The following is a 15,169-nucleotide window of genomic DNA, read 5'->3' on the forward strand; positions in this document are numbered from 1 at the left end:
CTTACATTAAATGTTTGCAATAAACAAAGAGATGGACGCACCAGATTTATCTAAAAGCTACATTCCATCTGTAGTCCATTGCTACTGGATAATAGGTTGGATGTAATTGGCTACCAAACTGGGAGAAAGGGGGATACAATCTGATACAAATTTATGAAAAAGGAAATGTGGGAACATAGGGCCTAATTTTGGAAACAAATCATAGAAATGTGGGAACATAGGGCTGTGGGAACATAGGGCTGTGGGAACATAGGCACGCTCCTGTATTTTCCAGTATTTGTTAGCAACAATCTAAAGAGCTAAGACAGCTTGTCCATCTGAGAGAAATTGTGCCCATGCACCCTGGAGAACAATGCACCAGCCGCCTCTGCTTTGGACCTTGGGTGAGGTCTTTCAGAGCTGCCGCCCACAACTGCAAGAAGGTCTGGAAACATTAACCATGCTTAGACTGAACATCTGAGAGCCTTTGTTCTTCTCTAAAGTCATGTGAAATCATCCCTTTTTGGTGTCCTGACCCAGTTCAGTTTGTTCTCTGTGTGGATTCCAACCTATGGGTACATGATGTAAAAGTAGCGTAGAGGGATTTTAACAATGGTTTACTGAAGTTTTATTGGTCACAGACACTTCAGTAATTCCTGTAAAACTACCAATTTCTCCATTATCTGCAGACTGAGAAAATTCTCTACACCCTTTTCCAACTTGTTGCCGAATTAATTGATTTATTCCCATTGAGGGTGCATTACAAGCCAAACCTGCAATGAGTTAGAGCTTCTAAACCCGTGTTTGTCTGCTATCATCCCCTGCCTTCAGTGTGTATAAAATCCTCATGTGCTTTTATGATACTGCGTGACAGATCAGAGCGATGCATAACCAAAACACAGAGGCTGCACATCAAAATACCATCTGTTTCATAGGAGCCCGTGTTCCTTTTTAAAAACAAAAGTTCCTCCCTTAATGCCGAACAGCACATTTTGTGTCTTTGTCATTCTGCTCTGCATTATGGAAAGAGTTTCTCTCTGATGTGCTGTGACTTGTTGCATATTATTCTAGCCTCATATGTGCTGCTGTGTTTGTATCCGATCAGAATTGGATTCATGTGTATGTGTTAGCCGTTTCAAGATTAGCATGTGTACTTGTCCGCAGCTCACAGCAGGCTTGGATTTTTAACCCAATGTTCTCCAACCATTGATCAACCCAAGCCACACGGCTGAGCTCGTATCAGCCCTCCCTCAGCACTCCTCTCATCTCTCACACCAAATAACTGTTTTCCCCCAATAAATCATCAAAGGGCCGCAGAAAGTTGGGGAGTCTGTTAGAAGTTTGTGTGTGAAAAGAGCAGCTGAAGTGAGGATGTTTTTTTGTTCAGAGCAGAGGAAGAAGTTGTTCTTGCGGCTGAAATGTTTGCGATATGGATTTTCTCTACGTGCTGTCTAACCACGGTGGAATAAGCTCCATGATTTGGATGTTTTCTGTCCTGTCAGAAACTGAAATTCATTCAGTGACTCATCAACCTCCAGTTTCCACTCGCACATCTGCTCTGATGATTCATCTGTGACGGTTAAAGCTTGTAAGATGACACAAGAAGCAATGTCGTCGTGTCTTGACCTGACAGCCTTTCGACAAAACATTAGATGTGGGGCCGTTGGTGCTTCACCATGTAGGAGGATATAGTCCTTCAAGCGGACGGCTGGGTTGGAATCCGACTCATGGCTCCTTTCTCACATGTCAATCCCCACTCTCTTCCAACTATATCAACTGTCCTGTCTCCCAAATAAAAGCATAAAAAAGTTCAGAAATATAGCTTTAAAAGTTTGTTTTTAGTAAATCTGGACTGATATAATCTAAGAGTCTTCTCAGTAATAATCTTGTCTTCATCCAACTATTGTAATACCTCTCATTATAACTGTAGTTATTCTAAATTGATGCTTTTTTGCTTCATATTTTACCTTTAAGGGGTTTCTGTTTTGCCCCCCGAATGTCTCTGGGTACAACTTCACTGCCGTAAAACACAGAATGCTGTTACGCCTCCCCCTTCACAAAGAACGTACATTTGTTGACAAGTGGAGGGTGACAAAGAGGGGCTTTTCATCTATTGAGAAATGCGTCCTCTAACACCTTAAAGGTTTTAATAAATAGTGTTAAAACACGCTTCCTGTTTCAGTGCAAATGCAGAAAGTAAAGTTGTTTTAAATTGATTCTGTGCTTGGAGCATTATTTGATAGTGGATAATTGTCCATCAAGATACGCTTCCCTTTGAAATCTTGGACAATAGAGCACCAAAACTTCTTCTCGTACTCTGATCATTCAGAGCAGTGAGAGAGTGTTCACTCTGTACAGTTTCTTTTATAATTTGTGCTTTCCAAAACGATCAGGCATCTTTTTAGTACAAGTGTGAAAACAAGTGTAAACCTAGTGCAGCTCAAGGCCAGTACACACAGTTCTGTATTGTGATAACACACAGTGTTCAGTTTACAAGTGTTCAGGGTTAATCCTGAGAATTTTAACTGGGTGCAAAAAACCTCCTCAAAATACAAAGGGGCATTCAGGAGCACCGATGGAAGCCACATAAATAAACTTTTTAAAGGTGGCTGAATGGCTTTTTAACGAGGAGCAGAGTCAGTTTCATTGCAGCTTTTACAGACTGACACCCATGGAGTGACTCAAGAAATCTCCCCTGCTGAGTTTACTTCTCAGCATTAAGCACAGGTTTGGTTTGAAGGGTATCTTTATGTTTCCATGCAGACGCAGGTTTGTGATATTTAAAATACAAGTCAATGTTTTTTTCCTGAATCCAAGTATCAGGCCTGGTAGTCGTGTCTGTGTCTCCAGCGTGCACCCCTCTCGGCTGGCTCATGACATTTTCAAAGTGGTGTTTTTAATCATGAGCGACTCGGCCACATATCGGGCTGAGTGAGATTTATGGCCCCTTTTCTCCGAGAGCCTGTACCTCCAGACCGGCCGTAATGGAGAAACACACAAAATAGTGTTTACAAGGAAGGTGCTGTTGCCGATCTGTTCCTGGGCCGGCTGAGGGTTGTTTGGTTTGCTGATTAGGGAGTCCCAGAGGGGTCGAGTGTGCAGGGGAGTCTCCATGAGTCTGGTCTAAGTCTGGATAGTCAGGGTGTTTTAATTGGGCGACGGATCCCAGTGTTTTAGTAGATCGAGCTGCAGAATATTTAAAGGGTTCTGTTCTAACAGAGCCAGACTAATTCACTGCTGCAACTTCTAAAAACAGGAAGACATTAAAATAAATTAATCAATACTGCAGGAAATGGAATCTGACTTTCACAGGATTTAAAAAATGAGTTGAGCTGAACATTTCAAACCTTTTTGGGCAGGATAAACTACCTGAGTATCAGACCGTGCAACAGCCCAGAAAAATAACACACTTTTCAGGCATGCACATATGAAGAAAAAAAAATAAAAATACATACAGGCATGCACACCGATAGTGTCGCTCTATAGTTTCTATAGAGCCCTGACTTATAAGAGTCTGGTTTAAATCTGAAAGTGAACTCCCCTCCACCTCCTATCTGAGATCTTTACTGTCTGGGGGAAACAGTCACGCATACAAAGCACACACACCTCTGTGTACATGTTGCGAAAAAGTCTAGGTGTCTGCTGCTGGAGGCCTCAACTCAGAGGACATGAGGACGGCTGACACCCTCTGCTGTTTCTCCAGAGTTAATAGGCAGTATTTTCTTTATGTCTGCCTGGCTTGATATCTGCTTCAAAATAAAAAACAGGACGGGTGACTCAGCTACCCTGTGGGAGAGCTCCTCTCCTGCTCTAGTGTTTGACTCACAGAGAATAATAACTTCTACCCTTGTGTGATTGACATAAGAAGTTTTTGTCATAGCGAGGAAAGTGACTCTGGCGGGCAGATTACACAGGATCAGTGTGCACTGTCTGTGCGGCGCACACTGGATCGGATTGCTCATGTTTACACTGCATGCGCTGTGGTCAGTCTCCAATGTGTACCGGAAGAGCCACTCTGATATACTCTGCTACGAATATGCGCCAAATATTTTCCATGGAGCCCACCATGAGCATGCATCAAGCAGGACAGGAAGTCAGACAAGGCAACGCAAAAAGCATTGGGTTGATAAAAGACATACAATGTACAGACTACATGTTTTATATTCCATCACTTTATCAACATTAGGTCAAATCAGGTTCCAATTAAAAAAACAATTCAAGCTGCATGAAGTGGACCCAGTGGGTAAGGGCGCATACCGTTGGATGGAGCAATACCACGGTGGACATGTAACGCTGCGGACAAGGTGCTATGTGGAATCTGCAGGTAGAGGAGTAGAAATATGTTCCCTACATGCCTAAAACTGACAATAGATGGGTGCCTAAATAGTCACATCATGATGCATAGGGTGATTGACAAAGCTGCTGTATTTAAGGCACTGAAAGGCATATTGGTTGCACATTTAAGAAAATAAAATAATTTGAAACTGAGTGGAGATTTCCCTTTTGAAACTGGAAATGCTTTCCCCATCAATCCATATATCGGATTTCATCTTCCCCTTTTGGGAAAGGTCGATGTACCATGTTTATTCAGGGTTCGTCTCGTCTAACTCTGACGTTACATCAAAGTATAGACTTTTACCAAACACTCCACAGAAGCACTCTGAGTGGGGATGTCGAGCATGTTTGGCCTCAGTTGAGTCCTCTACATATTTCATCTCCTTCTCCACAGTCCTGCTTCCCACCACTCCAGAACTGCACAACTCCCCACCCCAAAAAAAAGGAACATTTCTGTCCCCCTGTGGATCATTCAGGTCAGGGTGTATTCAGTGGAAATCCCCCCATGCTGCACACAGACACATCAATATGAAGTCAGCGGTTGGAGAGGAGAGTTAAAATGGCTCGGTGCCATAATTTATTCAGACACTGAACTGGCCCAGGATTGAAGTATTCAAAGCAGCCCAGGAAAAAAAATAGCTTTTAGAGATTTCATGAAGCCATGGTCACAAGGCATTTATATTTAAATCAGTTAGATGTGAAAGCATGGACTCATACGCCAGGGCCAGAGGGCCACAAGGGAACACACCAAGTCCAGCCGTAACACAGCCTTCATCTCTAATAGTGCCTATACTCTAACTGAATGCACATATTTGTATTTAAATACTGGAGGAACCCGTATATTATTTATTCCATAACCTCTCACCTATATCTAACCTTAAAGAGAAATGCACTGCTTGGATGCAATATAGCATTGAAGGTCACATATTATGCAAAATACACTTCAACCTGTTTCTCTAACATTAATATGTGTCTCTAGTCTGTCTACAAACCCCCCAATGATGAGAAAAGTCCATCCTCTCCATCTTCTGCCTGCTCCACTTTTCAGAAAATGTGTGCTCAAACAGGCCGTTTGGAGATTTTCCCTTCATGACATCATAAGGGGCAGTAACCCCTCCCCCAGGTGGGTGACACTCCCACAGCTAGGTGTTTGTTCTGCCCTCTGAGTCTGTCTTCTCATCGTAAACAATAGGAAATGGAGAGAGAAAGCCTGAGACACCCAGGCCCTTCCAGAGAGGGGGCGTGGTCAGACACAGCTCATTTACATATTTAAAGGTACAGACACAGAAACAGCCTGTTCTGAGCAGGGCTGAAATAGAGGGGTTTATAGACATGATCAAATACAGGATCAGAGTGGATTTAGAACAAGAAACTTCACATACATGTTTTGAGGAGCTCTGAGAATTACTTAAACTGGTTGAAGAGGAGGAGACTATGTGACCTTTAAAACATCTTCATAGATATGTTGGTTCATTTGAGCTGCTCTCTTTAAAAGTAGCTGTGTAATAATACACACAAAGGATGTTCGGTCGTCTTTGCTGCAGAAATATAAGAGACCAGGCACAGACACACAGCGTCTCGTTAGCGTGTCCTCTCTGTAACCTTCTCAGTATGCTGAGGCATTAACTCCATTACCTTGAGTTGGCAGCCGGTCAGAAGGAAGGGCCACTCCCTCCTCTCCAGGTATAGGATGGACCCTCTCGCTTCACTTCATGCCATTTTAGTGATTGGAAACTTCCACAGCTAATACATTAGAGCTGACCTCCATCTCTTTCACAGTAAGTTTGTGGTGGATTCTGCTGTTATCAGAGCCGTTCTGAGGGAAAGTGATGTGAGGTGGATGTAAATGTACTTCAGGTGGGTGTAGTTTATGAACAAATACAGATGACTATGTAAAAAAAAATAAAGTTTAATGTGTTTTTTGTGGAGTTAGTTTATAAGATCACAAGATTTTTTGACAATTTCACAACCTCCAATTTTCTTGAAAGCATCTCAGGCTTCACAATAACAAGAAGTTAGACGATATAACACCTCTCATCCAGGCGGCTCAACATTGATGTTTAGCATGTCGCTTGACATCAGCTCAGGGGACATTTCCCTGTCACTATATCAGCCTCTAGTTCTTCAAATACACCAGGACAACAAAGGAACATCCGACGTCCTCAAAGACGTCTGAAACAACTGTGAGTCTGAGTGGGTGTCCTTAAACAAATTCTCATTTCATAGAGAGGAAAAGCTTCATGTCAGGCATGCATGATTTCTTTCTGAGTGTTTGGTCTGACGTTATTTAAAGTGAACTTTTCATCTCTCTGGTAAAGAGGGCTGTTGGTTATAATTGTAGAAAGTGATAGTTTAGAGAAACATGACGACATCTGATTTAAAGTGAACTTTGACAGCAGCATTAACACTTCCTGCTCCTGTTTGAACTCAGCTGCGACTCATTGGTTCATGACAGGTCACAGGCTTTCATGTTTTGAGTTGTCTCACCTTGCGTCTGTCCCATAATTCATCCAGCGTCCCATTCTTGTGAGCCTTATACCCAAAGACCGGATACCAAGAACTAGTGTTGTAGTACTCAAGACCCATCTTTGTCTCAAGACCGGTCTGGAGACCACTTTTTGAAGGTCTCGGTCGCATCTTGGAATCAAAAGCATATTAACTTTGTTTGTCTCAGACTGGGCGGACTCTGGATTTTAAATCAAGACCAGTCAAGACCACCACTGATCGGTATATTCTTCCACATCATTAATGTCATTGGAAGGAAAAGGCCCCTTTCTACAATTTCAATGAATAACTCCAATTCATTTGTAGTTTGATTCCTAAATGTCAGTCTCGGAGCACTCTGGTCTCGGGCATGTCTTCGTCTTGGTTCATGTCATCTTGACAACAACACTACCCAGAACATATTTTTAAGAGTTTCACTCTGTGACATCACAATGTCCTAGAAAAACGCGATCATGGGTTTTATTGTTGTCCCATTCTTGTGAACACAAAATCCTCAGGACACCTGAAAAATAATTTCTTAAATGTTTACACAAATATCCTCTTGGACACAAGGGTGACATTCTAACATTTTGTGGACAAAGGCCATGCTCACTCTTACCTCATGTATGTCTTATTCAAGGGAAAGTAAATTATATTACATATGTTTCTGTAACTGTATCGCATGTTTGAAATGGGTATCAATACGGAGCTGTTAAATCCAAAATAACACAACATTTAGATTTTTGAATACTGTTCAATCTAATACTGAATTTAATGGTCTACCTTCTGTCCTTTTTTTATATTAGTGTTTTATCCATGGTCATACATTCAGGCTAATATATATTTGTCCTCTAAACAAGGTGAAAGATAAATAAAAGACAGAGCGCGGGGTAATAGCCTCTGGAGAGTCTGACCTTTCCCTGTGGTGAATTAAGGTGTGTACATCTGTATGACCCTGCGCCCTGGCCATAATCCCTCACTACGGAGGCTGGATTAGGGCCTCTTTTATTAGCTGCCCCCCATCACTCCCCGACCACCACCTCAGTAGTCTCACTCCCCCTTCAGGCTGGATCGATGGCTGACTCGGTCTGAAGTAGCTGTGCTGGTTATTAAACGTGGGACCAACCGAACCCTTCGGACTGCAGGGATAATCCCATCACAAATTAAGTAGAGGGAAATTGTTCGGGGAGAAAGGAGAGGGTGGAGAGTGGGAGGGGGTCTTCATTGTGTGTGACCTTCTAAACAGTGAACACACAAACACACACCTCTTAAGGACTCCTCTATTTATCATATATGAATCTGGAAGGATTTGTCCTCCTGATGGATCAGCGTTTTATTAAGTAGAAGATCAAAAATAAATCATAAAAGGCTTTTTTTTGCTAACGTTTGGATGCCAGTTTCATTACAGAGACATTCAGACATTATGAGTCGATGTCTAAGCAGAGATACATGATGCAAAGGAGGCCTAAGATCCTGCTTTCCCAATCATACAAAGTAAATCCCTCATATATTTCCCTATTCCCTCATGTAGGCAAAGAGATCAGACGTCAGGCGTACAGGTTTTTTTCAGCCTTTTGAGAATAAGAACAACATTTAAAGAATCGACCGAACTTTCAGTATAAATGTCAGACATACGAAAGAAATGGGAAGGATTTTATTAATTTCAGAATAAAGAATAAGTGTTGAAAGTAAAGTCAAGATGTTCGGAATAAAGTTCAAATATTGAAAATAAAAACCAAAATGTCAAGATTAAAGTGGAAAACGTGCGGAGGAGGTGGACATGTTCAGAAATGTCATAAAATCAAAGTTAGAGGAGACGTGGACAACCAAGGTGGAATGTATGTTTTCAAAAAAATAAGTGCCGAATTAATGAAACAGCAAAGGTAATACCTTATTCTTGTTTGGCATATTGAGAAAAAAAATCCTAATGTTGAAAATAAAATAGAAAAATAAATTCAAGAAAGAAGTCAAACTCTGCTTTTCTCAAAGTGTTGGCTTCATTCTGGCTGCACGGTGGTGCGGTGGTTAGCGCTGTTGCCTCACAGCGAGAAACACCTTTAGAAAAGAAGTTCTAACCAGCAGCAGTCTGATGGTTTTGGATACAGAATGGTCTCATCTGCTGATTTCAAAATGTGAAATGAGATGAAATAGATCATATCTTGTATCAACACACGATGTAACAAAACAAACTTTACAGAGATTCAGATGTTGACCTGCAGGCCGTCACAGCTGTCCTCATCTGCAGCCTCTTCATTTAATGCTGCTGTTTCGGTTGATTGTTGGCTAAGCATGGTAATCAAATAGTACACATACATATATGAAGAGCATCTGGAGTCGATCACGTTGCATCAACAGAGATCGATGGCGTCATGGTTTCTGAAGAGCCGGATAAACGTCTTGAGATATTCTGGGAAGTACGCCGCAGCTTTTAATCCACGTCGAGTGTTTTAGTGCGACTCAATGTCCAGACACACACAGACAAAACTTTATTATGAAGTCTTTAATAGAAATCAGAGGCATATGAGATGGATCAGGGGATGTATACGGTTTAATTGATTCGATATGATATATCTGATTTATTCCATATTGGCCCATCTTTGTTTTGTTTTTTTATCCTTTCCTTCTCTGAATTCCCTTTTTGTTTTCCTCCCCGTCTCTGTGGATATCACTCTCTCTCCCTGTCCTTCTGTATTTGTGTCATCTCTAATCCTGTCATGGAGGAGAATGCTGGACGTTAATTATCCCCGCTGTCTGAGGTGAACCCCATTAGAGCCCTGAACTGGACTTGAACCGGCGGTTACCGCAAGAGGGCAAAGTCTATTAAATGCCATTATTGAATCTTGGACCTGATTTAAGAGTATAGATGCTCATGACGGGCCGTCTGGCTGCTAGCTGAGGCCTCTTTACTCCGCTTCAAACTGCTTTTGAGGAAGGCTTCAGACACCGGCCAAAATAAATGAAACACATTTGTAAGAGGAGGAAAGAAAATATGAAAAGCGGCTGGTGGTTTGAGTTGGCATGGTCGATGTCAGCAGGATGGTTTGTTGAGGAGGACGTGTTGGGAAAGCTTTGGTTTTTTTTACAAGCTATCAGTTTCTGTGTGAGAAATTGTCTCGCAGCAAAGATTCCCTCATGAGAGATCCAGTTTTATTAACTCAAGTTACTTTGAGAAAGTAGTTTGGAACTTCACTTTTTTTTGGGGGGGTGGTTGAGAAAGTTTCTCCGAGTTTCCAGATGTCATGATAAAGTCATTTGCATATGAAGTCTGCCTGTCAGAGTCCCCCGGCTCACAGAGGAAGGAAGGGGACGGCGCCGGGGGACACACGGTGACAACTGATCTTTTTCACTGCATCAGGATGAAGGCCCAAATATCTCTGTGTTGGCGTCAGCCATGCTGGATTCTTTGAAAGTGATACTGAAACTTTATCAAACGCAGGAGTTAAGTTGGCAGCAACAAGAAGAGTTTTTATAGCACACTTAAACATAATGACAAGCAGGTTCAGGTTACACTTCATGTAAAAAGAGGTTCAATCACTTAAATCTAGTGTGCAGTTTTTCTTAAGTCATGACATGTCAGTGATTCTGTGATGAAGAATGCTGCTCTGCTGAAAAATGTTTTTCTGTCCCACTAAACCCAAAGACTGTCCTCCCCATTAAAACACCAGTGGGATTGTTTTCTTGAAGTGCATGAAAATGGTTTATGTTGGACACATTGTTGCCCTGCTACAGAAACATTTCCACGTGTCATTATGGAGGGATTTTAAAAAAACAACAGCATTTTGTCTTTTTAATTCGGAGGACTTGTGTTCTTTCTTTTTTTTAAGATTTATTATTGTTTTCATCACCAGACAAGAGCATCAATATCTGACTCTTTACATTTTTTTATTTTTTTATTGTTAGCTTAACGCCAGCTGCATCTATCGCAGACAAAATACCTCCAAACACACTCACCATATTTCGGCTTACATATGTGGTTTAGTAAAAACATTTTTACCAGTATAGGGTGAAAAAATATGAGTTTTACTGCAGAATAATTACAATAATTGTATTTGTTATGTAACAGGGAAGTGAGCAATGTTCACAAGTCATGCATACAGGTTTCTAGACATGGCTAGTTTGCAGTCCCTGTCCCATACTTCTTTTATTTCCCTCTCTGTCTTTAAATGCAAACCACAGAGTTATCTTGCAGGAGAAGAGGTAGTGAAATGAATTGTATGACATGAGAGAGTTAGATTTTTAAAATCATGTTAGCATATTGAAGCAGTGCAGGTAAAAGTGACAGAGAACATTCAAAGCAAAGGTGTGATTTTCCTGTCTGCAGCAGAAAGGCTCTGACAAACACATGTTTATCTCACCTTTATTTGGGGGATTCAGTTATAATTACACTTCCCTTTGGTTCCCAGTAACCCCCCCAGGTGGTCACAGGAAACACTTACAGTGGCGTTCAGAACTCCCCGGCCTTGTCACAATATTAAATACGCACGAGTTGTGGCACAGCGTAAGCCGTGATTAAAAATGCGTCGCTTCCACCACTAAGACACGTCTCCGGTGTATCAGATGGGGAGCTTAGCAGCGGCATATGCTCGCTGCAGTGATCCGCTGATGGATGACAGGTGGTTACCCAACTATTTGCATAATTATGGGTGTTACGCGCAGGCTGCTAGAACGACATAAACAAATCCATATGGCCTTTTGGGAAAATCCAGATGATTCACACTACAGCTCGCGGATTTACTTACAGCCATGTCTGTGTTAACTGACATCAGCAGGATTTCTCACTAAATGTTTTTTATCTGGGAGTGTGAAGCGTGGAGCGACTTTATTCTCTCTCCTTGCGTTTGGCAGCTCCGATCAAAACCTGAGAACTTTACACCGAGATGGAGGCGCAGATGGGTCGCTGCGGCGGCTGTAACACGGAGCAGAGTTTCCTGTTGTAGATGTTTGATGATGGCTTGGGGTGATTCGGTTTGTGGGACCTGCTTGCAATCCCAGGAAACTTTCCAGGAACAGCTCCAGCGGGTTATGAAGTATGAACGGATGACCCCCTTTTCTCCGGTCATATCATAATTTACGAGCAATTTAGCCCTAATTATGATTGTAATTGTTATTTTAAAGGTGGCGAGGCTGAGAGAAAGGGGTTGGATCATTTTCCTCATACACTTTTTCCTAATATTTACATTATTAATAGCTGTATGGGTAATTTTCCAGATAAAAGTGTAACTATGGTATATTTCTTTCTCTGCAGCAGGACTCAAGCCAAAGTAAACCTCTCATGCTTGAGTTGTACAATGTTTCCTTTTGGGACTCAATGGACCTTTTATGGAAACAACAGTACCTATAATCACCACTTCCCATGTTTAGGTCGACATATAGTGCAGTCAAAGAGGTAATGAAGAGGCCTTATGGTTAGCAGACCGAGCAGTGGGCCCAGAAATGTGCCAATGCCGAAACAGTGAGATGGAAAGAACGTGGATTTATGTGGATAAAGCAGCAGCAGCAGTGGTTTGATGTTGCAGTAACTCTCTTTTACTCACTGTTTCTCCTTTGTCCTTTCTTCCCTCCCTCCCTCCCTCCCTCCCTCCACAGACATGCCTCTCAGTGTCCGTCGCAGCAGTGATCCCTCCCTAGCCGGCCTTCCTCTGGGTGAAGTCGCGGTCATGCCGGAGGAACCGTCCAGAAAGAACCCGGCTCGCTGGTCCTCGACTGCCGGCTTCCAAAAGCACAGCCACAAGCCAAACACAAGCCCCACCACCGGCAGCCTGGAGAGAAAGGTAACATGGAAATCTGATCAGTGATGCATTAGGAACAGAATGTTTTTTAGGTTTGACTTTTGACTGCACATCTTACACCTCATAAAGACTTCCCTAATATGACAAACAGTTTCTATCATACAGATTGGTGTGAATGTTAAAAGTGATTGAACTCAAGAAAATGCAAAAACAGATCAGCATGGCCTTAAATCTTTATTTAACCAAAAGCAGCCTTCTCTGCAGAGCGGACCAATCATTAGTCGTTACTACTGTATGTGATGTTCTCTTCTTCATGGTTTCATGAGGTCACAATTGAAAGTTAGTTTTTAAGAAGACAACTCTCCCCTACACTGATTCAAACAGCATGAACCAGAAGTTATTTTTCAGTGTTCTACAGATGAACTGGAGTTGCATCAATTATAATGTCAGAGATAAGTTCTCTGAAATCTTCCAACCTCCAGCGGTCTTTTCTCTTTTTGACTAACTTACTGCTTTCTTCCTTCATTCCCATCTCTCCTCTGCTCCGTGCCCCAAATCAAAGACAGAACATGAGATATGAACCCTGCGCTGCCCTGCTTGCAGATATCCAGCAGTGTCAGTGATAGTCTTTATCTGAAACTAGTTCTTTATGATAACACCTCATCTCGTCTGCCAAAAAAAGACGAGCACAGATTGTTGAACACTTTTCTCTTTGTTCCTCATTCACAGACTTACTCACACTTTGATTATAAATCCTCAAAAAAAAAAAAAAAATGGCAGCTCAGGTACAACCTCCCCGCGGCTTCTCAGAGAGAAGGAAAGCCAATTAACTTCTCAAAAAATGGCTGCCCCCAACGTGGTGCCGACAGACCTTCGCTTCTTGCTGGGAAAGAGAGATGTGTTCCCGAGGAAAACAGGGAGGTTAAAAAAAAAAGGGGACCTGATTGAGAGCTTGGAACGTGACACGGCAAACCGCCACGTGATTAGTGTGTCTGGAAGCTGTGACTGATAATCCCATTTAAAGACACTTTCAGTTGTCAGAGCCTCAACAATGAAACAGCACACTCCCCCCAGCAGAGGGCGGGGAGAAGAGCTGGAGGGGGAACGGTTGGTAGATCTTTTAATTTGGACAAAGGAAGGCTTCTTTACTGGTGTTTTTTTTACGCGTACAATCAAAATGTATCCATGGAAACCTACCCCTTGGGGGGGCAGCAGCTCAGTCCATAGGGACTTGGGTTTGGAACCGGAGGGTCACCGGTTGAAGTCCCAATGCGGACCAAAATATGGAAGTTGTTCTGCTAGTTGGAGAGGTGTCAGGGCACTTCCCGAGCACTGCCAAGGGGCCCGTGAGCAAGGCACTGAACTCCCAACTGCTCTGGTGTGCTCCCTGTGTATCTCTCAAATAATGCATGTCCACAGCTCCTGTTTGTACATGTGTGTGTATTTTGGGCTTATGTGTGTGAGAAGCATGTCTCTCAATAACAGAGTGTAAACTAGAATTCCCCTCAGGGATTAATAAAGTTTATAAAATTCAAATTCAGATTCAAAATATCTGGTCCATATAGGTCAGCATGGAAACATAAGGCATGAATAAGCAGGTTTCTCTGTGTGCATGTAAACGCCATATCCTTAACATGATCATAACCAGGATACTCAAGTCATTTTATTTTAAACATCTAATATTTGGTTTAAGTCTTCAAATTGTAATGACACTATACCAAAAGACTGATTGCAATGTTCATGAACCCACTGAGACTGAGATCTAAATCCACAGCAGATGAACAGTTATCTGAATTGGATCAATTAAAGTCGTCGTCCTGTCACTGCCGACTGCTCTGAGAAGTAATGAGCTAACATCGTGAGGTCCGTCTGATTTTGTCCCCCGACGGGTTCTATCTGATTTATTTTCAATAAAAAGCGAGTCCCGCCCCCATGATCCTCTGCATCTCTTTGCCATACATCCAACTGTCACATATTCACCATTAGTCCGGGATGAATCTATTTTTATTCACTCAACAAACACATGTTGAATGTATTAGTGAGCACAGACTCTGATAGATATTTTTTTGTCATACATCAGTTCCAAATGATGTATGATATGGATGTGAGCCATAAACTACACTACCCCCCCCCCCCCCCCCCCCCCTCCAACTCCCCATTGTCTGGGGTAATTTCCTCAACACACCACAGCCAGCCACGTTCTGTTCAATTCCCAGTCAGTCCAGTGAGGCTCGGTTCTGCTAAATCTCCTTAATATAATCCAACGGGAGTCCTCAGTCATCAGCTCGCACTGTAAACTCATCACTCGTCTTCTCAATGACTTTACAATACCTCGTTCTCCGGGTTCCGCACGCTTAGCACGGTCAACTAAAGGGATTCAGGCGGTGCATATGAGCCTGTTGATTTACTGCCACCTCTCCGGGATCTAGGGTTCTCCAAATTTAACGATCTGATGTGTCGTTAAAGTTTGTGCAGGGGGGGGGGGGTCCTGTGTCGTGCTACGGTGCACAGCAGGGACAGGGGCCGCCGCGATGGCTATCGGGGGGCGGTCTCAGTAGAGCCAAAGTGTCCGGCCGAGTTTTACAGTCCTGTCTGTGTCTGCGTCGCTTCCTCGGGCCCCGTCACGGCACATTCAGCTGCAC

General features: G+C 42.6%; 1 protein-coding gene across 5 annotated transcripts in view; it reads left to right on the top strand.

Annotated features, from left to right (window-relative positions):
- The window catches only part of LOC132994061 (partitioning defective 3 homolog), a 378,183-nt gene that overhangs the window by 139,101 nt on the left and 223,913 nt on the right, over positions 1-15,169 (top strand). For all 5 annotated transcript variants that reach the window (XM_061064159.1, XM_061064160.1, XM_061064158.1 and 2 more), the window contains exon 4: positions 12,385-12,569. In XM_061064159.1, coding sequence (XP_060920142.1) covers positions 12,385-12,569 — 185 coding nt within the window. The remainder of the gene's footprint in view (positions 1-12,384; positions 12,570-15,169) is intronic.

The sequence above is a fragment of the Labrus mixtus genome, chromosome 19, assembly GCF_963584025.1.
Source record: "Labrus mixtus chromosome 19, fLabMix1.1, whole genome shotgun sequence".
NCBI classification, from domain to species: Eukaryota; Metazoa; Chordata; class Actinopteri; order Labriformes; family Labridae; genus Labrus; species Labrus mixtus.